Genomic DNA, 25,212 nt, shown 5'->3' on the forward strand with positions numbered 1-25,212 from the left:
TGTTCAGGAACTCTGTGTAGACCAGGCTGGCCTCAAACTCACAAAGATCCGACTACCTTTGCCTCCCAAGAGTTGGTATTAAAAGCATGTGCCTCCATGACCTGGCTCTTCCTCCTCCTCCTCCTCCTCCTCCTCCTCCTCCTTCTTCTTCTCTCTCTCTCTCTCTCTCTCTCTCTCTCTCTCTCTCTCTCTCTCTCTCTCTCTGTCATGAGAGCTAACTATGCAGCTTCAAGCTGACCTTGAACTCATGACCTGCCTGCCTCAGCCACACCCACACCCACCATGATGTCTCTCCCCCTCAGACTGATGGTATGATATAGATGCTAATGTAGTTTCCATTTCACAAACCAAGTTCAGAGAGGTCAGACAGTTATCCAAGGCCACACAGCTATGGGATTTGAGCTGGTGTGTGTGTGTGTGTGTGTGTGTGTGTGTGTGTGTGTGTGTGTGTGGCCTTTCCCTGAAGGTGTCCTAGACCACCAGTCTCACCAGACGGTGATGAGCCTGGCTCCTCGGGGACCTCCCACGGGCCTCGTTCCTCACCTGTGGACACATTCAAACGGTTGCCCAGAGAGAGCCAGGCTGTAACCTGAGCCTCACTAAGCTTGGGGTGACTGGATGGGTGGGCAGGTGACAGCCAGGGCATCTGCTCAGACACTATGTGCCTGGGTGCCCCTGAGGAGCCACCTGGAATTTCAGTTCCCGGGGATTCAAGACTGCGGTCCCCAGCATGGGCAACAAGCAGACTGTGTTCACTCATGAGCAGCTGGAGGAATACCAGGTGGGTGTGGGTGGTGGGTTCTGCCCTCTGGCACAGCCTGGTGTGGGACATAGGCAGCCAAGAGTCTCCGCAGAGCCTTGTTTGTGACATCAGGCTGTCTGTGTGGGTTTGGAGTGACTGGAGGGGACATGGAGAGGGGCAGGTCCGGGCCAAGCCAGTTTCTCTCCCCACAGGACTGCACTTTCTTCACGAGGAAGGAGATCATGAGGTCAGTGGGGAGGCGACACCCCAAAACAACTTTCTAGTCACTGCTGAACCTTTGTGCAGTCTGTTGGTTGTTGTTCTGTTTGGTTTGAGAAGGAGCTCAGGCTAGCCTCAAACTTACCTCTCCTCTTGAGTCCTGGGGTCTCAGGTGTGTGCCACTGTAGCTGGCTGCAAGTTGTTTTTGAATTATTATTATTATTGTGGGGAGCATGATCTGTGAGTGTGCAAATGTGTGTGCACCTGTGCCAGGGTGCATGTGTAGATGTCAGATGACGTTTTGTGGGGTTGACTCTTTCCTACCTCCCTTGGGTGCTGGAGACAGAGTCCAGATGGTTCAGATGTTCTCTTTCTGCCATGTGGCTCTCAGGGGTCACACTCAGGTCACCAGGCTTGGCGGCACGTCAGCAAGGGCCTCTACCAGATGAGCCACTTCGTCATTTTGGTTCCCCTTGGTTTTTCGTTGGTGGTTTTTTGTTTTTGTTTTTGAAACAGGGTTTCTCTGTGTTGTTCTGGCTGTCCTGGAACTCGCTCTGTAGACCAAGGGGGCCTTGAACTCACAGAGATCTGCCTGCTTCTGCCTCCTGAGTGCTGGGATCACAAGCATACTCCACCATGCTCTGTGTCTTTTGCAATATGACGGGAGTCAAAATAGCACTGTCAGGTTAAAGCTTTGATGTGGGTGTTGCCTCCAGGTCAGTGGGCCGAGGCAGATGCGCTTGGCCGAGAAGTCACATCCTGTCACACTGGCAGAGTTTTTGTACTGAGGAATTTGTACTTTTACGCAGCGGTAGCAGGGAGCCACGGAAGGTGCTGGAGCCCTGGAGAGGCACATTGGCATTTTGAGGTTGGGAGGCCGGCTCTGAGCCGTGAGCGGTGTGAAGGTGGGTGGCTCCTGGGTGACTGCAGGTCCCTGGCTTGAGCCCAGCAGGATGGACACAAACAAACCTCCTGTGTCACCCTTCTGACTGTTGGACCATTATCCGTGAACTTGGAGCCGTGAAACCCAAGCCGGCTGGGGTTCAGCTGTGGGGCGCTCAGGGCTGAGCCCCTCTTGTGTGGGCACAGGGCATCCATTATTGATGGGCACACCTCTCACCCATCAGCCCATTGTCTGTGTGAGGACAGTTGGCAGGGTCACTTTGGCCATCATGATCAGATTACTGGTGGGGAAACTGAGGCTTGGGCATGGAGGACTTCTGTTTCCAGAGCAGACAGGCAGAGTCCTGGTGAGTCTGGCATTTCAACTGGCCCAAGCTTCCAGATTGCCAACAGAGTAACCGAGACTGGGAGGAGAGAGGGACTTACTGGATACCACAAAGAAAGACAAACTCTCTGGGTCCTCCATATGGCTCAGCAAATAAAAGTCCATGCTGCCAAGCCTGAGAACCAATTTCAGACCCCAGGGCTCACACTGTAGGAGAGAATCCACCCCCATTAGTTGTCTTCTGACCTTGGTACATTGGCTGTAGCACGCACACACATGTACACAAATCAATACATAATGTAACTGTAAAAATACGTTTAAAGGAAAGATAACACACTCAGGCCATTCCCTGGAGGACCCAGACAAGGGGGTGGGGCATTTAGGACTGTGGCTCACCAGCCGTTCTCAGATATGCAGTCATGAGAAAGCCCAGGGACATCCTTGTCCCTCCAAGAAAGTTCTTAGCAGCTTGGGGACATCAGAGATGTCAAGGATGGTCTCTTTGAGGAGGGTACAAAGTCACCAGTGTTTTTGTAGACTCCCTTTTTTAAAAATCCAACCAGAAGTGGTAGCACAAGCCGGCCATCCCCACTCTTGGGGAGCTGAAGCAGGATGAGCATGAGATAGCCTAGGCTATATATGGAGACCCCCAAAAAATGGTCTGGTCTGAACATTAGCTGTTTGTGCCCTGCCCCATTGGGGAAACCTGCCTCCTAGTGTGGAGAGAGTGAAGAAAGTCTGAGACTTGGGTGGAGGGGTCAGTAGAGAGAGGATCCTGCTGATGTAATAATGAATCGTATAGGTTATATAGCCAGGTCCCTCAAATATTGGCTATGGAATGATGGATCAGTCATTAGCGCCTCCTTCTTCTAATTCCATCACCCGGGTCAACTCCTATTCCTACTTGTAAGCCTAACACCAATGCCTCCTCCTCCAGGAAGCCCTACTTCCTCCTTACCTTGTTTCTGCTTCCCCTCTGCACCCTGGCCTTGTCCGGGGAGGGAGACAGGTGCCTATTTCTGGTTCTGTGTGATCCAGGGTCAGACTCTGGCCTGAGGCTCTGGGGACCCAGCGTCCTTCCTTATGGAGTGAGTAACTGCCGGTGGGTATGATGAGGGACAAGTCCCTTCCGCCTCGTGGCTCCCAGCCTTCCCTGGCTTCTCCCTCCCCACACCAGGCTCTTCTATCGCTACCAGGACCTGGCCCCCCAGCTGGTACCCCTCGACTATACCACCTGTCCTGAGGTGAAGGTGCCCTACGAGCTGATTGGCAGCATGCCAGAGCTGAAGGTATGGCTGGGCTGTGGGGATAGAGGGGAAACGGAATGCAGACATCCTGTTCCTATGAGGTGGAAGCTGCTGGTGTCCCCCTTTCACAGAAAAGAAAACTGGGGCTCAGAGAGACTCAGCTGCTACAAGAGAAGCAAGGTTGAAACACATCTCCTGGAGAGGCAAGCAGGTCTCTGTGAGTTCGAGGCTGGTCTGGGATACGTTGCAAGTTCAAGGTCACCCATGCAGTGAGCTCCTACCTCTAAATAAATAAATAAATAAATAAATAAATAAATAGGAAAAGGAAAAGGGAAAAAAAGCAAGGAAGGAAGAAATCAGAAAGACAAAGGGCTTAGTCATGAGTTGGGAAGGAGACATCCAAAGGTGTGGGAGGATAAGAGGGGTGTGTATGCATGTGAGAGGGATGTGTGTGAGGGGGATGTGGGGGGATGTGTGTGAGAGGAATGTGGGGGGATGTGTGTGAGGGGAATGTGTGTATGTATGGGCAAAATGTGTGTGTGTATGTGTGTGTGTGTGCATGTGTATGGAAAGATGTGTGTGTGGAAGGGGGATGTGTTTGTGTGGTGGTGGTGTACGAGTGTGTGAGAGATGTGTGTGGAGGGGCAGTGTGTGTGTATGGAGATGATGTGTGTGTCAGGGGAGTAGGTATGCGGAGTGTGTGTGTGTGTGTGTGTGTGTGTGTGTGTGTGTGTGTGTCGGGGAATGTGTGTATGTGTGGAAAGAACCACTTGTAACTCCAGCCCCAGGGGATCTGATACTGTCTTGTGGTGTCACTCAGAGGTGATGTGTGGCACCAGTCCTGAGGAAACATGAATAGACATCTACTCACCCAGATGACAGACCAAAGTACAGCTATTCCCAGAGCCAACCTTGGTGAACCAATGGGTTTTATTGGGGTTCTGTCTTGGCCACTCTTCTATTGATGTGAAGGGACACTATGACCACAGCAACTCTCTTTTTTTTTTTTTTTTTTTTTTTTTTTTTGAGACAGGGTTTCTCTGTGTGGTTTTGTTGCCTGCCCTGGAACTCGCTCTGTAGCCCAGGCTGGCCTCGAACTCACAGAGATCCGCCTGCCTCTGCCTCCAGAGTGCTGCGATTAAAGACATGCACCGTTACCACCCGGTGACCATGGCAACTCTCATTGGGGCTTGCTTACAGTTTCAGAGGTTTAGTCCATTATCATCATGGCAGGAAACAAGGTGGCCCACAGGCAGACATGGTGTTGGAGAAGTCACTGAGAGTTCTACATCCGGATCCACAGTCAGCAAGGAGAGCCATTGGGCCTGGCTTGGGCCTTTGAAACCTCAAAGGCCACCTCATGTGACACACTTCCTCCACATTTCCTCCAACAAGGCCACACCTTCTAATTCTTCTCAAGTAGTTCCACTCCCTGATGACTAAGAATTCAAATACATGAGCCTATGGGGGCCGTTCTTATTCAAACCATCACAGGTTGCTCTCAGGAGCAGAAATGACTCACAGACAGCCGCATCACCAAAGCCCACGCCAGCACAAGTGACATCTCACAGAGCTGGCATCCTGGAGCACACTGCACAGCCTGCAGGTGGCTCAGCAGGTTGGAGAGTGTCCCTTCCAAGTGACTCCGTTGGCCTCAACCTCTTCATGTCTGAGCCTCTTTTAAGTGGCCCAGCTTGTCTGAGAGCATCCCTCAGCAGTCCTTAGAACATATAAGCTCTTGGAGAGGAAAGGACTAGTGAGTCTAGTTAGTTTCAGGGACTTCCTGAGCCTACTTTGTGTGCTTCAGGTATTAATAGACTACCCTGCAGGATGGAGTGTTTCTCTTCCCCTTAACCAGTGGTTCTCAACCTGTGGGTTGTGATTCCTTTGGGGATCAAATGACTCTTTCACAGGGGTTGCCTAAGACCATTGGGAAACGCAGATGTTTACATTATGATTCATAATAGTATTAAAATTACAGTTATGAAGTAGCAATGAAAATAATTTTATGGTTGGGGGGTCACTACAACATAAAGAACTGTGTCAAAGGGTCACAGCATTGTGAAGGCTGAGAACCACAATCGTAGAGCATTTTGTATTTCTCCTCCCTTTCTACATCTGTGCCTTAAGAAATTTCCCTCTGCTGGGCAGTAGTGGTGCACACTTTTAATCCCAGCACTCGGGAGGCAATGGCAGGAGAATCTTGTGAGTTGGAGGCCAGCCTGGTCTACAGAGTGAGTTCCAGGAAAGCCAGGGCTACACAGAGAAACCCTATCTCAAAACAACAACAAAGAACAATGATATTTCCTTCCAAGAGGGCATAAAAGAAAGCACCTGTACTCACATGTACACACACACACACACACACACACACACACACACACACACACACACATACACACCATTAAAATGAAATAAACCTTTACTGATTTTTTATTTTATTTTGCTTTTGGCTTTTTGAGACAATCTATGTAGCCCTAAAACTCACTACATAAATCTACCTGTCTATGTCTCCTGAGTGCTGAGATTAAGTGTGTGCACCATCACACCCAACTTGCTTGCTTTTCTTTCTTTCTTTCTTTCTTTCTTTCTTTCTTTCTTTCTTTCTTTCTTTCTTTCTTTCTTTCTTTCTTTCTTTCTTTCTTTCTTTCTTTCTTGGAGCTGAGGACCAAACCCAGGGCCTTGTACTTGCTAGGCAAGTGCTCTGCCACTGAGCTACATCCCCAACCACCCCCAGCTGTATATTTTAGTTTTAAAAAATATTTTATGATATGTGTATGAGTGATTTGCCTGCATGTATGTCTATACACCATGTGCATGCCTTGTGTTTTCAGAGTCTGGAAGGGGGTGTTGGATCCCTAGGAACTGGAGCTATATAGATGGTGTGAGCCACCACGTGGGTGCTGGACACTGAACCTGGGTCCTCTGGAAGAGCAGCCAGAGCTCTTACCCACTGAGCCATCTCTCCGGGCCCTAAATCTAGTTTTTTTTTTTAAATATATTATATATGTGAATGTAATTGTCAAACAATAAGTAAAACATTATTTAAAAACTAAAATGAGAGAAAGAGTGAGCACACACACACACACACACACACACACACACACACACACAGGATACAGCTAAGTAGTAGAGTGTTTGCTCAGCATGCGTGAAATCCAGTCTCCAAGCCTGGAAACACACACACACACACACACACACACACACACACACACACACACACACACACTGAGGATACAGCAGATATTTGCCTTCCTGTCCCCAGGATAACCCTTTCCGACAGAGGATTGCACAGGTCTTCTCTCAAGATGGAGATGGTCACATGACCTTAGAGAACTTCTTGGATATGTTCTCAGTGATGAGTGAGATGGCTCCACGGGACCTGAAGGCCTACTACGCCTTTAAGATTTATGGTGCGTGCAGGGCCCTGGGCTGGGAACCAGACAGAGACCATATAATGCTCATCTCCCCAGGGACTCCAATGTCCACATAGCCAGGGCCTCCACCCTATCCCAGACCTCCTTGTACACTATTTATATAAGTCACATTTCTTGAATTTATCAAATGCTTCCAGCCTCAGAACATTTGCTCTCTGGGGGTGCTACATTTGTAGCACCATCTACAGCTCCTCACTGGCGGAATCCTAGGCAGGGGCTCCACCCCTGAGCCACGCCCCCAGCCCCTCACTGGGGGATTCTAGGCAGAGGCTCTACCCCCTGAGCCATATCCTCATCTGTCTCTGTTCAGAGTGCATGTAGGTGTTCAGTATTTCCTGAATGAGGGCATGTGGAATAACAGCACTTTTCTCATGGCCTGGCTCATAACAGGCACTTAATACTCACAAGTGAGTCAATGAAGAACAGTTGCTAAGGTATCCAACACACAGTAGGTGCTCAGTAAATGGACCAATAAAACTCTCCCAGGCCCCAACAGCTCACAGACCCCATATGTGATGATCCCTCTGTTGACTGATTCACTTATGCTCCTGGGAATGTCCTCGGTGTCCCTGACCTCAGCCACATCTGCCGTGGAAGTCATCAGGAGCGTGTGTGCAGCTCTGTGGGCAGGCGCAGGTCTAAACACTTAAAACATTATTTATTTATTTTAGCATGTGTAGGGGGAGTTAATGAATGACAAATCACTACCACAGTGGCTGGCAAGCAGTAGGTATTCAATATATACTTGATGGGTCAGTGAATGAATAAAAAGCAATTATGATGCCTGGTACATAGTGTGCACTTAACAAATACTTGTTAAGTGAATAAATGCCTCCCCCCCGCAAAAGTTAACATGTATGACACATAGTAGGTACCTAGTAAATATTTCTTGAATGAGTGCCTGGCACACAGTGAGTGCTCAATTAGTTGACTGGCTGGATGGATAGATGAAGTTATCATAATGGCTGGCAAACAGAAGGCACTCAATAAATGCTTGCTTAAGTAAGAGAAAATCAGTCATTGTGGTGCCTGGCATACATTAGGTGTTGTATAAGTAAAAGAAACAGTTGTCACAATGGCTGGGGTGGCTCTCAGTGCCTAGGGTGTGAAGCTCTAGGGTAATCAGTAGGTGATCAATAACTGGCACTTGAGTTCCGGGCATCCCTGTGCAATTCCAAAGCCTGGGGACAGACATGTCCTCCTGCCACCTGGTGTCCCAGCCCTACTGTCGGCCTCACAGACTTCAACAATGACAACTACATCTGTGCGTGGGACCTGGGGCAGACGGTGACCAGGCTGACCCGTGGGGAGCTGAGCGCTGAGGAGGTGACCCTGGTCTGTGAGAAGGTACTGGATGAAGCAGACAGCGACCATGATGGGCGGCTGTCCCTGGAGGACTTCCAAAACATGATCCTGCGGGCGCCAGACTTCCTCAGGTGCAGGTTCAGACCCAGGGATGGGAACTCCCGCTGTGTCATCAGATACCTCAGGGAACTTCCCCAGATTCTGTGGCTTCAGCCCACTCTGTCTGAGAACCATAACCAAGAGGCTGTGGACATCTCCTGTGGATATAAGCAGTGTTTCCATCAACTGCCAGAGTTTGGCTGTAAACTGTCCACACAGCTGTCCTCAGCATTCTGGGGTAGGGTCGGCGCCCCAACTGCAGGGCTGGGGGGGGGGCACGTGGGTGCATGGTTAACACAGAGTTGGTAGACTGCGGGCCAGGGCCACATCCATCCATTCCTATGTTTGGTTTACTTTTTCTCAGAAAAGGTCTCACTATTTAGACCCAGCTGGCCTGGAACTCTCTATGTAGACCAGACAGGTCTTGAATTCACAGAGATTCTGGAGTGGGTAGCCATTCCAGCTTTGGTCTGGAAGTTCCGACCCCCACTGAGGCTTTGGTCACTATCACACCCACAAGGCAGGGCCAAGGGAGGGCCTGAAGACCCGAGATCGGGATGTGCAGCGCTCTCTTGCTGCTGGGAGCCTGGCTAGCTCAGTCAGTAGAGCATGAGACTCTTAATCTCAGGGTCGTGGGTTCATGCCCCACATTGGGCGCCAGGTATAGGTGAAATTATTACAGCCACTCCACGTAGTTAAAAGGAGAGTTATTTAATGGCATAACTTACAAATGAAGGAATAGGTAGGTTGAGGGTTCTGGGAAAGACGCAGCAGTAGTCCAGCTATGTTCTCTGGAGAACTCTCCTCTGTCCACCTCTAGTGTCTGGTTTTCAGGCCCTTCCTTGTGGGCGTGATAGTTACCAAAGCCTCAATGGGGGTTGGAACTTCCAGACCAAAGCTGGAATGGCTACCCACTACAAGATTCACCTGCCTCTGCCTCCTGAGTGCTGAGGTTAAAGCCCTGTGCCATAAATTGAAGCCTAAACACTCCCGATTATCTGAGGAGTAAACTGAGGCTCAGAGAGGGCCGACAGCCAGTCTGGGAAGAGGCGGGAGTGTGAATGCTTACCCAGATAGGTGCCTAAGATCCCCATGGAGAGCGGGCATGGTGGCACACATACCTGTAGTTGAAGCATCCAGAAGTCTGAGGCAGGATGATTGCTGTGAGTTCCAGGGCTTCCTGAACTACAGAATAAGGCAAGGCTTTCAAAATCCAAAACTAACCAAACGAAAAACAGATCTCTGGGGCTGGTGAGAGGGCTCAGTGATTAAGAGTGATTGCTGCTCAGGCCAAAGACCTGGGTTCTGTTTCCCAGCACCACATGGTGGCTCACAATTGCCTGTAACTCCAGTTCCAGGGGATCCATGTGCGTGTGTGTGTGTGTGTGTGTGTGTGTGTGTGTGTGTGCGCGCGCGCGCGCACGCGCATGCACACATAAACAGGTAAATATTTTATAAAATATAGTGTGGAAGCCTGAGGAATGACCCCTGATGTTGACCTATAGCCTAAGTCTCATAGGGGCAGGAGAATTACTGTCTGTGATTTCTAGGGCGTCCATATTCCTGTGGATCCCTGCTTGCCTCTGGGTCTAAAGAGAGAGTATTGGGGACCCAGTATCTATTTTCGAGCTATCAGTGATGCCTCTGTTTTCTGTACACAGCACCTTCCACATCCGCATCTGACAGTGCCCGGAGGATGAGGCCTGACCCTCACCCATCTCGACTCTGATCTCTCTGAATAAACAGGAATCAAACCTGCCTCAGGATCTTTGCTCTCTGCTGTGTGGCTTTGGGTGTGGCCACACCCACTCTGAGTTGCCATCTTCCATTCATACAACAAACTGATTTCTAGACCTCAAACCAGGAACTTCACAGTTAACATATGAAAGCTGTCCAAGCCACACCATAGCTCCTTTCCAGAGGCCAACTCGAGCCCATGAGTGCCTCATTTTTCACTCACACCTCCATGTCTTGTGAATTCCAGGAGCCCAAGGTTGTCCCAGGGTCTTTGTGTAGGGCACCCGCCTGCCCGCTAGGTGGTTATCCCACCACATGGCCCAGCCACCCAGAATTCCCAGACCACTCACTCCAGTGATTAAAAGCATCAGGCTCTGGGGTTGGAGAGATGGCTCAGCTATTAGCAGCACTTACTGCTCTTGCAGAGGACTTGGTCCCTGGGTTGGGTTCCAGCTGCTATGTGGTGGTGGCTCTCAACTGCTTTGAACCTCCCATTCCAGCAGGCCTGATGCCACCTTCTGGCCACCATGGGCAACTGCACTTATGTGCACACACACATACCCACATACACACATTTAAAAATGAAAATAGTTCTAGCCGGTTGGTGGTAGCACATGCTATTAATCCTAGCACTTAGGAGGCAAAGGCAGGCAGATCTCTGTGAGTTCAAGGCTAGCCTTGTCTACATAGTGAGTTCCAGGACAGCTAGGGGTACACAGAGAGACATTATCTCAAACAAAACAAAAATAATAAAAATGAAAATAGGACAGGCCTGGTGTGGTACAACTTTAATCTTGTCATTCAGGAGGCAGAGGCAGGTGGATCTCTGTCAGTTCTGGCACAGCCAGGATTACATAATGAGACCCTATCTCGATGATGATGGTGATAGAAGCCCAGCTCCTCCCTGCCTCTTTTCTACATGTTCCTCCTGAGAAGGGACCGCTGTCTTCCCCATCTCCCAAGAGAAGAAATGGGCCCAGAGAGGTCTATGTTCATCGAAGATCACACAGCACTTTAATGTAGGAATGCTTTCAGAGGCCACTACCAACGGCCACCCTGGACAGATGCCTTTGTGTTTTGTGGGGAGGAGGGATGCATGTGCTCATGTGTGTTCTCTTGCAGGCAGATGCCAGAGGACAACTTTGACTGTTGTTCCTCAAAGGCTGTCCACGTTGCCTTTCAATTTTTTTATAATATTATTTGTTGGCACGGACGGGGCACATGTGTAGAGGTCAGAGTACAGCTCATAGGAATGGGATCTCTCCTTCCACCATGGGTCCTGGGGCTCAAGCCCAGATCCCCAGGCTTAGCTGCAAGTACCTTAACTGGAGCCATCTTGCCTGCTCTGATTTTTTTTTTTTAACACTGGTCTGGAATTCACTCCGTAGGCTAATGTGGTTGAATGTGAAATGTGGAGCCCATGATACAGATGGCTAACCCATGATCAGAGAGGTTGGGATACAGGCCTGGCATGTGCTGTGCCCACCAAGTCACTGTGGTAATTATTTTTAAAGTTATATTTACTACATGTGTATATCAACACATGTATGTGGAGGTCGGAGGGCAACTTTCAGGAGTTGGGGCTCACCCTCCATCATGTGAGTACCAGGGATCGAACTCAGGTACTCACGCTTGCCTGCAAACGCCTTTATCTCACCTGAGTCCCTAAAGAGGTACTCCTGTTATTATTAGAATAATCAGGTCCCTCTGCTGGCAGCTGCAGAATTCAGCCCGTAACCTCTTTAACACAGCTCTCTGGTTGTGAGGACATGGGTGGGGACTGGAAAGAAGAGGCCGGTACCCAAGATAGTGGGGTGGGGGTGGGGGGCGCTGTCAGTACCCAGGGGCGAAAGGTGGTGGTGGGAGGTATTCCTCGGGTAGCCAGTCCTGGGCTTCTGGCAAGTCTACAGGCTCTGGCTTGGTTGCCTGGACCGACAGGGCCCTCACCACCTTTTCACGCCAGGCCTTGACCCCTGAGACCGCCTCCTTCCAGCTGGCAGGCCTAGAGGCTGTGAGGGTGGCTTCTTCGCCTCTCCAGGCCTGGGGCTCTGAGGGGTTTTGGAGAGAGGTGGCTGCACAGGGGTCCGCGGAGTGGCGAGCGCTGTCCCAGCTGGACGCTCGAGTCCTTGGGCTGCGATGCTGTGCCACACGCCTCACGTCCCCGAGGAGGTTCGTGGCTGACAGGTGCGAAGTGAGCCTCTGCTTTACCCTCCGGCTGGTGTCTGGCAGCGTCCTCAGGTTCTTCCACAGCCTCTGCCCCGCCTCCCCAAAAAGTGCTTTTGGGGAGCAGGGGGCAGATGCAAGCTTTCCATCCGTTGCTGCAGAAAGCTTCCTTTCAGGAGCCTGGAATAGGGAACAGGGAACAGAGAAGGGGAGGCCTGGGGCCCGGCTGATCAGCAAAGCTCCAGGCAACCCCACAACCTTGCCTCAGGGCACTGGCGCTCCCAAGACCGATCACTGCCCCATCCTGCCCATGTCTATGTGTGGCTTCACCACCGTTCTCAAGGTTTGGCAAATTTTCTCAAAAAAAAAAAAATTACAGCTAGGCTGGGGGCGTGGCTCAATGAATTTACCCAACATGCTTTTGGGGACCACTTCTATTGTCAGCATTTGCCCCACCCGTCTCCGTTGAGGGGGTAGAAGATAGGATCACTAAGTACCCCTGAGGTCCCTAGCCACAGTGGTCCATGTATTGCCATTTGTCACTCTGTTCTGTAGACACACAAGCCCCAGGGCCTTGGCACACGTCTCCCCACTCTGGGAAGGCCCTTCCTGAATCTCTGTGTCCAGCTCCCTGAAACCGCCTCCAGGATGTCTTCTCTGACTTGCACCCAAACAGATGTCCAAAACACCAGCCTGCTTCATTCCCGCCACTGTCAGACACCCCACCCCCCACCCCTGCAACACAGGAAGCCTGGAGTATAACATGGGCTCAACCTGAAGGGTCCACTAGCCTTGAGGAACCACAGCACACACATCCATCATTTATTCACCCATCCACACTGAAGATTCATTAGCCTGGCTCCTTCAAATGGTGACCTGGCTGGGCCTGGCTGGGCCTGGCTGGGCCTGGCTGGGCCTGGCTGGGCCTGGCTGGGCCTGGCGGTGCATGCCTTTTTTTTTTTTTTTTTTTAAGATTTATTTATTTATTATGTATACAGTGGTTTGCCTGCACGTATGTCTGCACACCATAAGAAGACACCAGATCTCATTACAGATGGCTGTGAGCCACCATGTGGTTGCTGGGAAATGAACTCAGGACCTCTAGAAGAGCAGTCAATGCTCTTAACCTCTGAGCCATCTCTCCAGCCCCCTGGTGGAGCACACCTTTAATCCCAGCACCCAGGAGGCAGAGGCAGGAGGATCTCTGTGAGTTTGAAACCAGCCTGGACTACATAGGGAGTTGAGGCCAGCCAGGGCTACACAGAGTGACCTTGTCTCAACAGAAACAAACAAAAAATGTGCCAGGTCCCCTTGGAGGGGTGAGGACAGCAGTGCAGAATGAGTCAGCCACCTGGGCCGCAAGGCTTGATGGGAGAAACAGAAAGTAACACCTGCACACCCAGAATAAACAAAAGCCTCTCACGTTGTCGGAAGTGGTTCTCTGCAATGACCACACGGGGCAATGTGTGTGGTGAAACTTAAGATCCAGGAACTAGGGAGAGAGACCCTTGAATGGCTTCTAAAAGAAGAATCCTGGCAAGTGTCCCAGGAGGAAGGGCCTGGAGGAGAACGGCACCAAAGGTTCTCAGGGCGGCTGATGGGTCTGAACACAAGAAGCAGCTCAGGGGGCGGGGCTGAAGTTCCAGAGTTCCTGGTTGCTTCTGGTGGGGTAGAGATGGAACCCTGAGCTTAGGCACCCCGACAAGCGCTCTACCACTGAGCAACACACAACCCGAGACGGCAACGTGGAATCTAATCCGAGTCTAGAAATCACTGGAAAGTTGTCTTTTTCTTTAATTACCCAGCTACAGAAGAGAACTCTTTCTAGAAAGGGCCTGCTCTAGCATCTTTCTCTGCCAGAGCCAGGCTGGAGGTGCCTCCCAGGACCTACCTCTTTGGGAGGGCAGGAAGAAGGCCTCTGAACATCCGTGGGGCCACCACCTCGGCTTTCAGCATCCTGAGCCAGGGCATTCGAGTACAGGAAGAGATCTTCGTAGTCCACGTTTGCTGGATCCTTCTGCAAGGTGTGGAAGAGACATAGAACTCAGACTCAGCAGTGGGAAAGGCTGGGATGGGGAGAACCCTGGTTTGGAGGCCTCTGAAAGCGGGTATCAGAACCCAGGCCACGCCCACCGGGCCTCAGGGGAAGAGCCCCGCCCACAGTGTCTAGGCCACGCCCACCAGCCTGGATGAAAGAGCCCTGCTCACAAGTCTCAGATGGTGGAAAGAGCTCCAGCTTACAGCAGATCTTAGGCCACACTCATCATTCATTAACTGAACGAGCCCAGTTCACATCAGGTAAGCCACGCCCACCAGCCTCAGAGGAAAGCCATCATTCCTGCAGATGAACCCCTGTGGATTCCATGCTAGGGAGCCTCTGGCACTCGCGGGCCCCCAACTGGGGTCCCCTCGCTCCCACCTGCCCGCAGGCTTGCGTCAGCAGCTCCCCGTATGGCCGAATGGGTTTCTGCTGGTGGAAAGTGACCAGGGCGTCCAGAGAGGCGTGCGTTACGTGGTCCCCAGGAAGGATGAAAGTCCCGTCGTCCGAGAGCTTCACCATGAAGTGACGGCAGCAGGTCTGGGCTCTGCGGAGACACTGCTGGGCTTGGGATGCAGCCACTGTGCCTAGATCTCCCCAGTTACCACGCAGGGCTTCCAAGGCCCACCTCAGGAGTTCTTGGGTGGGTGAAATAAGGGGATACGAGCTAATTGGGGTGCCTGCCTGTCATCCCTGCGTTGGGAGACCCAGGGGAAAAGGATGGAGGGTTGGAAGCCAGCCTGGGCTACACGGTGAGACTCAGTCTCAACCAAATAGTAGTAGCAAAATGATAGTAATCTTCTCATTTTAAAGACACCATCTCATGGAGTCCAGGCTACACTTAAACTTACTATGTAGCCAAGGAGGACCTTGAATTTCAGATCCCCCTGACTCAGCTTTCCCATGCTGGGTTAACAGATGTGTACCCCCATACTGCATAGCCAGTTCAAGGCCGCCTGGCTATGAAACCCTCTCCCAAATAGGAAGACAGGGATAGAGAAAGGAGGGAGGGAGGGAGGGAGGGAGGGAGGAAGGAAGGGAGGGAGGGAAGGAGGAAGGTTTTCCCGTGACTGCTCAAAGATGCCAAAATCAGGCTTTGAGGCCCCAGGAGCTCACAGCCCTGACTTCCCTGACCCAGACTCATGTCACTAATCTGAAGGTGAAGGATGGAAGGAGGCAGGGGCCACCCTCAGATCTCTGCCTGCCCGATCCTCAGACCCAGGTCTCAGGGCTGCCCTAGTGTTCCAGGCCTGCACACTGGGCAGGCCCCTTATGCATGAGGTGCCTTTGTCCCTCTCCGGGAAGCCTGGGCCTAACCTCCCCCATGGCCTTACTTGTAGGAAAGGGTGTAGCCCACATGGCTGTGGCTGACTCGGATGAGAAAGGACCCCAGGGGTTGTGACTCCAGCAGGTTCTCAGCAGCTCTGGAGAGGCACAGAGGAAGGAAGGAGAGGCTGGATATGGAGGCAGGCCGGCCAGCACAGGGGATGTTAGCAACCCGGGGCTCCATCTGGCTCTGGTTATGCACAGGGCTCTTTTAGTTTTGCACACGGCAGCCCAGGTCTCTCACCTCTATGTTCTGTGCGTGCCTGTCCACCCCCACCCCTCTGATCAACACACAGAGCAACCTTGGACCCCCACCTGACCCTGACCTGGGAACCCTGACCCTGACCTGGGAATCCTGACCTGGGAACCCTGACCCTGACCTGGGAACACCTGACCTGGGAACCCTGACCCTGACCTGGGAATACCTGACCCTGACCTGGGAACCCTGACCCTGACCTGGGAATACCTGACCCTGACCTGGGAACCCTGACCTGGGAACCCTGACCCTGACCTGGAAACCCTGACCTGACCTGGGAACCCTGACCCTGACCTGGGAACACCTGATCCTGACCTGGGAACACCTGACCCTGACCTGGGCACACCTGACCCTGACCTGGGCACACCTGACCTGACCTGGGAACCCTGACCCTGACCTGGGCACACCTGACCCTGACCCGGGCACGCCTGACAGGCCCTGGAGCTTGCAGGCCTGCACTGTCAGGCTGCCTTTCTTTTCTTTTGGGGGAAAGGTCATGTAGCTCAGGCTGGCCTCACACTCACTATACAGCTGAGGATGAACTTGAACTCCTGATCCTCCACCTTCTGAGTACTGGGATGACCTTATGCTTGGTTTCTGCAGAATGGGAACAGATTGAAGGGCTTTGTGTGTGCCAGGCAAGCACTCTACCAACTGAGTTACAAGCACTCTATCAACTAAGCTACAAGCACTTTACCAATCAAGCCATTGCCACAGTCTCTGAATAAGTATATAATACCCTGTCTTTCTTGGTGGTTTGAAGCGCTGGGTTGTGGACACTTGGAGGCCTCTGATGTTGACCCTGAAGTAGATCTTCTATCTCCCACAGCCCCTGCTTGCCTGTCCCAGATCTGAAATCCTCTTAGGTGGAGCACAGTACCCCAGGTGAAAAAGCCGGGGCTATGATCCGTCTGATGCACTGAGTCTAGAGCCCAGCTGTGCTATGCATCTGCTGTGTGACCTCAGGCAGGTGTCTAACCTTATCTGTTCCCATGGCCGGGAGCTAATCTGGGAATGGTGTGAACAGGGGGCTTGCCACCTGGGTATACCCCCAAATGTTCACTGTGGTTAGGGGTGACGACTAAGAAGGAGGATATGGCAGGATGGGGGTTATCATTACGTCCTTACTCTCGAGAGATGGTGCCGTGGAACCACTCCGGGATCCCGTATTGGACCAGTGGGTCTGCTTGGGTGTGCACAAACCAGTCCAGCCGAGGGGGCAGTGGTGGGGGCAGCTTCCAGGCTTCTGCCATGGCATCCAAGGAAGGCGGTCACCTTGGGGGAGGAGGGAAAGATTCTTCATACCTCACCTTATATTCTGAGAAAGGGTCTGTCACTAAAGCTGGGGCTGGTCACAGAATCCCAGGGGTCCTCCCATACCCCCTAACCCCCACCCCGTGCTGGGCCTTTGTTTTTCTCTGTTGTCTCCGTGGCTGCTGGAAGGCAAATCTGAATTCTTAATGCTCACACAGCAAGCACTTTATGGACTAAGGGGGCTCTTGGTTTGGTCAATGAGACAAGCTAGCCTGAAACGAACCATGTAGACAAGGATGGCCTTGAACCCCCAACCGTCCTACCTCTCCCTCCTTAGGTGACAGACAGCTCCTCCTGTGTGCTGTTAATTCACACTCATGTTGGTTGATTTACACTCAGGGTACCGCAGGGCTTTGTGGGCTGAGGACATAAAGGACATGGTCCTGAAAGGCAAAACGGTCTTAAGTGTTAACCTGAAGGAAAACCAGCAAGAAACTCTGCCCCGGGGCCTCAATCACTCTTCTTTCAGTCCCGAGACCTGAGCTGTGTGTGCAGTCCCCACCTCCAGCCCTGGCTGATGGGCTGCTCCCACAGGGAGGGGCCAGTTGACACAGGGTGGCTCTGCTGCCTTTCTTCCCAGACAACAAACTCATTCCCTCAGGTGTGGCCCAAAGGCACTCCGAGGAAAGTCATTAACCAATCCATTAATGAACACTTGATAACCGAGCTGCACACTGTCTCTGCCTCCATTTCCTGTTCCCTCTCTCTCAGCAGGGGTTCCATGGAGGTGAACTGTCTCTTCCAGGCTGGGGTCTCCCCAGGATGAGGCCTGGGATCACAGGCATCAAAGCATCTGGGATTAGAGGCAGATTATCTGGGTTCAAATTCTACCCTACATGGCTGCTGTGTGAAGTCATAAACTTAACTGCTCGGGGGCCTTAACTTCTGTGGTTAGGTGACGTCTTTGGAAGGGGATGGCTGGGACAAAGTACTATACAGTCAACACATTATATATTCTATAGATTGCTTACACACCTGTATATATGGAAAGGTGAGAGGCGGCCTCTTTATTTTCTGTTTTATTTTTATTTTTTGAGACAGAATTATGTAGACCAGGCTGGCCTTGGTGTAGCTAAGGATAACCCTGAACTCCTGATCGTCTCACCTCCCTGTCCCAAGTGCTGGGATGACAGGCCTGCTCTATTTAACCCAGGTTACACTGTGCCAGGACCCCAGGCTATTGCCACATACCCATAATCCCTGCACTTGGGAGGCTGCGGCAGGTCTACCATGAGCTCAAAGCTACCAGGACGATGCTGGGAGACCCTGGATTAAAAACAAAAGGCCAAATGTGGTGGTGTACATCTGTCATTTCAGTACTTACAAGGTGGAGACAGAAGCATCAGGTGTTTATAGACCACCCTTGAAAATAATAATAGTGGAGCTGAAACTCTCCCATTCCCTGGTTTTTATTTATTTTATTACTTATTTATTTTTAAAAGGTTTTTATTTTTATTTATGTGTGTGTGCTTCTCTCTCTCTCTCTCTCTCTCTCTCTCTCTCTCTCTCTCTCTCTCTCTCTCTCTCTCTCTCTCTCTGTGTATGTGTAAATGTTTATCAGCCATGTGTGTGCAGGTACCACCGGAGGCCGGAAGGTAGCACTAGATCCCTGGAGAGATTTACAGGTGGTTGTGAGCCTCCCAGTGCAGGTGCTGGGAACTGAACTCAGATCCTCTGCAGGAGCAGTGTGCACTCTTAACCATTTACCCTTCTCTCCAAACTCATTCTGATATTTAAAAATTTTAGTGTAGCCGGGCAGTAGTGGCACACACCTTTAATCGCAGCACTCGGGAGGCAGAGGCAGGTGGATCTCTGTGAGTTTGAGGCCAGCCTGGGCTACAGAGCGAGATCCAGGACAGCTAGGACTGTTATAGAGAGAAACTCTGTCTTGAAACAAACAAACAAACAAACAAACAAACAAACAAAAAAACAGTGTGTGTGTGTGTGTGTCCAAGTGTACGGACACACACGTGTGCGGGTGTATGTAGGCCTGAAATTGACATCAAGTGTCTTCTTCATTCCCTCTCCCCCTTACGTATTGAAGCAGAGTCTCTGAATAAGCTGGAGCTGGCAGCTTCGGTGAGTCTGACTAGCCAGCTGCCCTGGGGCTCTCTTGCCTCCACCTCCCACACGCCTCCGGGATGACAGGTGGCCATGGATTGCCTGCCAGACTTGACTTGGGTTCTGGGGATCTGCGCTCAGGTCCTCACGACCCTCTGCCAAATGCTTTATCGACTGGGCCACCCTGTCAGCCCTTCCCTTTACTTCCCCTTTCTTATTTCATTATTCACCATGCAGGCACAGACACCTCCATGGTGCTCCAGTTCTGACAGTATTCATGCAGATTGGAGTCCCGGTCCCCAGGGGTGCAGCCAGGCTGTGGAAGTACACGCTGTGACAAAATCACCTACCAAGGCATCTCCCAGAACGTATCCCGTCATGAAGGGACTCTACATCTGCCTCTGTATAAAATACAGCTGAACCCAGTCACAAGCTGGCACAGAATTCTCTTTTCACCTCAGAGCACTGTTACACTTCTTTCAAGACCCAATGCAAATGTCCTTTCCTCCAGCCAGCCTTCCTGCCTCCCTCTCCTACAAAAATCAGGGCAATGTTCCCTCCCCTTGAGGTTCCCCATTGTTCCTTCCTCTGCTGGCTCCAGCTGGATCCCAAGGAGCTGGAGGGACTTTATCTCTCTCTGTCTTACCCTCATTGCTTCCTTAGGACACACACAGGTCGTTGGTTTCTTTGAAACAGGTCTCACTAGGTAGCTGAAGCCAGCCTCAAACTCATGATCTAGCCTGCCTCGGCCACCACAGTGCTGGAATGGCAGGTGTGGCGAACCATGACAGAGCTTGCACGCGGTCCCCTTCCCTGGTAAGCCTTTCCCTTATCTCCCAGGTCCACTCCACCCGGAGCTGGAGCCACAGAGGCTCTGCAGTTGGGGAATGTAGGGATGCAGCGATGCCAGGATTCCAGATGTGGAGCTCAGGATGTAGGACACATACCTTGGAGAGCCTGGGCCGTGTTCCGCAGGGCTCCTGAGCTGCCGCTGGAGCCTAAGTTTCACTTCAGGGTCTGCACGTCAGAGGGGCAGGGCGGGCAGCCCCAGGCAGTTCCTGTTTCCTCCAGCAGGTGAACAAGGGCGGGACCAAGCTCAGGGCTTGTATCTGTAGCTGATACTGGCTCCTGCCAAGTGTTTGCTCAGTAGCTATTTGCTGCCAGCTCCATGGATCCCCAAAGACAGCTGCAGCCCCTCCTTCCCTTTTGAGACACAGTCTCATGTAGCCCAGGCTAGCCTGGAATTTACTGTGTAGCTGAAGGTGCCCTTGAACTCCCGATCCTCCTGCCTCCACCTCCTGAGTGCTGGCAGGCCTGTACCATCATGCCAAGATTATGCAGTCCTGGCGATGGAACCCAGAACTCCATGCTTGCTAGACATGCACTCTGCCAACGGAGCTGCGTTTCCTGCCCTTATTGCAGACCCGAGGCAGTCGTCTGTCAGGAAATGGGGGTGTGGCAGTCAGAAAGTGAAAGGGGGCAGGCAAGTAGACTGCTCGGTGGGTACGGGGTGCAGGAAGAGTGTGTAGACAGAGAACAGCATGTGCAAAGGCCCTGAGGTTGGAGAGCCATTGAAGGACAGACTGCACACACAGCTCTGTCTTGCCTTCCTTTGCAAAAACACTCTTGAAATGACATTCTGTGTTGCCTCCAGACCAACATAAAAGCGTGATGGCTCAGGTTTATAGTCCCAGCATTTAGAAGCCTGAGGCAGGAGGATTTGGGGTTCCAGGTTAGCCTGGGATACATAGGGAGCCTCGAACTCAAAATCCAAACAAAACCAAAGCAAGAAAACAAAACCAGAATGTCCATTTACTTTACTTTGTTTTTCTAAGACAGGGTCTCATGGAGCCCTGGCTGGCCTGGAACCCACTACACTGAGGCTGAGGCTGCTGCGAAGCCCTGCTCTTGCTGCTTCCGCCTCTGGGGTGCTGGGATCATGGGCGGGACCATGGGACCCAGCGCTTCATCATCACAGGCGAGCACCTTGCTGACTGAGCTGTAGGTCCAGTCCATGCCTGACTTCTGATTTTAAAATGAACAAAAACATTGTATGGGGACTCCTGTGCATACCCTGGGTCCTGGGTGATGTGTCCCTGTGCCCAACAGGCAAAGCTGAGTTGGCTGTGAACAGCTGCCTCGGCCTCTCTTGGCTCCACACCAGGTGGCAAAGCTATTACTTCCTCCTCTCCAGGGCATCGGGAAGTTGACACCTTCTAGGATGGAGCTGGGAGCCCTTCACACACACGCACGCACGCACGCACGCACGCACACGCACACACACACACACCGCTCTTCCCAGGGTGCTGTGGGCTTGGGAGTCTTTGGGCTGACAAAGGAAAACAGAGGAGACCAGGGTTGGCCCCATGATAGACCCACTCAAGCAAAGGGCCCAGGGGCTCAGCTGAGTCACTTCATCTGGGTGATTATTATGACTTAATTTGGTGCCTTCTGACTTGGCTCCAGGTGAGACAGGCTCTGACTTCACTGGCTGGGCCAACTCCCTTGACCTCTCTGATCCTCCTCACACTTGCTTGCTCTGGCCTGGTCCCCAGCTTCCATGGCGAAGGACAGAAGAGTCCAGAAGGCACTAGACCAGTGTAGTGTCATCTGGACAGCCAGGTCTTTGCGGTTCTTATGTGCACGGCGCTCAGTCTCAGAGAACACGAGCTGTTTCAGCTTAGCTCTTGGGCTGCGGTCTTCCACAGGATAACATCTTCCTGTCAGCAGTTAAAGTAGAATTCCCCCGCCCGCCCGCCATGTCTGTGGTTCACAAACGGACACACGGCTCCCAGAGGAAGGAAGGGGGCCGTGGTGGCCACCAAAGCAGTGTAGACAGGGAGAAGGTAACGGGGACCCCGAGGTCCCTCTCCCTCTGTCAGCTTCTTTCCTTGACCTCCTAGGGTGAGCTGGAGTGGACAATCCTCAGGGTAGGTAGCTGCGGCCAAACCACATCCATTTGGGCCACAGACTCGGGACAGGGGGCAGACAAGAAGGGGCAGAGGCGCCATTTTATACTTCTCTCTGCCTAGGGCATCTGCTCTACTCCTTCCCTTGTTCATTCTTTCGTTTCACAAACGTTGGCTGGGCTTGAGTTCTGTGCAGGTGCCGTACTGGATGTCAGGGTTGAAGCAGAAGAAATGATGGCGTACCTCTCATCCCAGCACTTGGAGAGGCCGAGGCAGGAGGAAAGCTAGATACAGTCTGGGCTGTGTCCTATCTCAAAAGAGGGAGGGTGGGCAGAGGATAGGATGGCTCCGCGGTAACTGCATTTGCTGCCGAGCATGATGACCTGAGTTTGGTCCCTAGGAATCACACAGTGACTCCTACAAGTTGTCCTCTGACCTCTGAACACATACACACACAGAAAAAAAAGATACATCTTTTAAGTTAAAAAAAAAAAAAAGGATCTACTACTACATTGGGCTTGAGCTGCGAGCCCAGGAACCTTGGAAGACACACTCAAAACACGGCACCACACATTGGAAAGAGGGAAGTTCTGCCGCAGGCTATAACTTGTATAAACTAATAACTTACTGCTGCTGGGTATGATGGCTCTCGCCTTGAATGGCAGCCCTTGGGAAGCAGAAGCGGGTAGACCTCAGTTAATCCAAGGCCAGCCTGGTCTACATATGGAGAACAGGCTAGCTAGGGCTACACAATGAGACCCTATCTCAACAAAACAAAACACCAGAAGCTGTTGCTGAGCAACAGCGGCCAGCACAGAAGGGTGTGTGTCATTACCACTGGCAGACAGCCAGAGCAGGCAAACGCAGACAGAGGACAGCTACCCAGGGCAGCTCACAAGGGGGGCCACAGGAAGTAGTGCCTGCTCACGGGGACTGAGCGATAAAACATACTCTAGGGCTGGAGAGATGCCTTAGTGGTTAAGAGCACTGGCTGCTCTTCCAGAGGTCCTGAGTTCAATTCCCAGCAACCACATGGTGGCTCACAACAATCCGTAATGAGATCTGGTGCCCTCTTCTGGCCTGTAGGCAGAACACTGTGGCAGAACACTGTATACATAATAAGTAAATAAATCTTAAAAACAGCAACAACAAACAAACAAACCCTACTCTAAACTTGACTTTGGGGAAGATATTTTAAGCCTGTGATTGTGTTAAAAACCTGCCCAAGGCCTGGAGAGACGCCTCAGTAGTTAGGACCACTGGCTGCCCTTGCTTGAATACCAGGATTTGGTTCCAAGGATCCACATGGTGGCTCACTTGTAACTCTGGCTCCAAGGGATTCATTCGATGCATCTTCTGGCCTCCATGGGCACCAGGCATGAATGTGGTGCACAGACATACATGCAGGCAAAACAAACACAGAAAAATAAAATTAAAAAGCCTTCCCCAGCCCCATAAATAGTCCACACTGGCCTCACACCCCTCTCCCTCCTGTCCTAACTTCTCCAGTGCTGGGGAAGACCAGCCTGGCTCCCATGCTCTGCTCCTTAATGCCATTTTTATTTGGGATCTTTTTGTTGTTGTTATCCTCCTGTTACGTTGAAAAGCATCTCTCTCTGCTCAAAGACACACTATTATTATTCCCTGAAGACTCTGGGTACCAAACTTTGGCCGTGAACCCTGCTCTGTGAATGCTGATGTGGAACCCAGACCGCACATGTCTGGCAGGACCAGATGTGCAGAGTTCCTTCTGAGGGCCAGATAATACTAAAGGGATGTTGAGCTGGAGAGATGGCTCAGTGGTTAAGAGCACTTCCAGAGGTCCTGAGTTTAACTCCCAGCAACCATGGTGGCTCCCAACCCTCTGTAGTGAGATCTGGCGCCCTCTCCTGGCCTGCAGGAAGAAGAGTTATACATAATAAATATTTAAAAAAAAATACTGCAGGGATGTCAATTATGACATGTACAGGATGTTACTTTTTATGTGTGCGGGTGTTTGGCTAGCATGTGTGTCTGTGCACATGTGTGCCTAGTGTGTGCCAGGTTTATCGGTACTCTGGGGCTGGACTTAAGGATGGTGGTGAGCCACCGGGTGGGTGGTGGAAATAGAACCAGGGACCCCTGCAAGGGCAGTAAGTGTTCTTCACCCCTGTAGGAAGGCTTAGCGTGCCTTCGTAGCCATCGTTCACCTCCTCTTTCCAGCCCCACTCCACCTGTCTTCCCGGCTCTCCCTACTGTCCTGTGAGGTGGGAGCTGGGATCCCTCCATGGCACACATAGGGATGGTGGCCCGAGATATCTGAGCTGGCAGCTCCCTCTTACCCACAGCACATTAAGGGCTCAGAACAAAGATAGCGGGGTTTGGTGGAGACTGCCTGTCATCCCAGCACCCAGAGGCTGTGTCAGGCCTGCTGCAGAATCCTAGAGCAGCCTGGGCTTCATAATGACCCTCGGTCAAAAACCACAAAAAGCAAGTCCAAACACACCCTCATCTGGACGGCTCAGTGTGGTGCATGCTATCTGCACACACACACACACACACACACACACACACACACACACACACACACACACGCACATGCGCACTGGGAGGAGGGCGTCCTGCTGACACCACATGGGAGTCTCCATGGTGGCCCCATAGAAACCCGGGTGCAGACACTGCCCTTACCTGGCAGATCACCCCTTCACATGCTGGCAGTCTGTTCATGTGGGGTGAAGTGCATGGTACGTGACTGCTTTGGCAGAGGATTCTGGAAGCTTCTGCCCACTTTCCTTATGCTCCCTTGCTCACCCTATTAAAATCCCCCCCTCCCCCCCCCCCCCCCCCCCCCCCCCCCGCCCGCCTCCAGTTTCTCTGTGTAGCCCTGGCCTCAACTCAGCGATCTGCCCACTCTGCCTCCCGAGTGCTGGGATTAAAGGCATGTTCCATCATGTCTGGCTTCATTAGCTGATTTTTTTTTTTCCTTCTCTTAGAGTGATTCATCTTAGCTGAATGTGTGCTGTAGTTTGGCTAGAGCTTGTGGCTTGAAAGGCTATGTGTCTGGCTCTCTGTGAACTTAGGAGGTGGTGGGCTTTTAAGAGGCAAGGCCTTTGGGGAGTGTGGTGGAGTACTTCCCAGGTAGGAAGCAGGCA

General features: G+C 51.8%; 2 protein-coding genes across 3 annotated transcripts; one reads left to right on the top strand and one right to left on the bottom strand.

Moving 5' to 3' along the window:
- The first annotated feature begins 902 nt into the window (after positions 1-902).
- Cib3 (calcium and integrin binding family member 3) lies at positions 903-10,024 on the top strand. The gene is made up of 5 exons (XM_006989883.4): positions 903-989; positions 3,367-3,478; positions 6,702-6,849; positions 8,114-8,309; positions 9,939-10,024. The coding sequence occupies exons 1-5, from the start codon at positions 910-912 to the stop codon at positions 9,958-9,960; spliced, it is 558 nt and encodes a 185-aa protein (XP_006989945.2). The 5' UTR covers positions 903-909; the 3' UTR covers positions 9,961-10,024.
- A 763-nt stretch (positions 10,025-10,787) lies between these two features.
- On the bottom strand, positions 10,788-24,882 carry Hsh2d (hematopoietic SH2 domain containing). Of its 2 annotated transcripts, XM_076553234.1 has the most exons (8): positions 20,120-24,882; positions 17,614-17,880; positions 17,375-17,494; positions 16,926-17,072; positions 15,550-15,639; positions 14,597-14,762; positions 14,069-14,194; positions 10,788-12,357 (listed from the first exon to the last, which is right to left on the bottom strand). In XM_076553234.1, the coding sequence occupies exons 4-8, from the start codon at positions 17,048-17,050 to the stop codon at positions 11,848-11,850; spliced, it is 1,017 nt and encodes a 338-aa protein (XP_076409349.1). In that variant the 5' UTR covers positions 17,051-17,072; positions 17,375-17,494; positions 17,614-17,880; positions 20,120-24,882; the 3' UTR covers positions 10,788-11,847. The 2 variants fall into 2 exon arrangements, with proteins under 2 accessions (XP_076409349.1, XP_006989944.1); XM_006989882.4 differs by lacking the exon at positions 17,614-17,880.
- Positions 24,883-25,212: the final 330 nt, after the last annotated feature.

This window comes from Peromyscus maniculatus, chromosome 17 (assembly GCF_049852395.1).
Source record: "Peromyscus maniculatus bairdii isolate BWxNUB_F1_BW_parent chromosome 17, HU_Pman_BW_mat_3.1, whole genome shotgun sequence".
Lineage (NCBI taxonomy): Eukaryota > Metazoa > Chordata > Mammalia > Rodentia > Cricetidae > Peromyscus > Peromyscus maniculatus.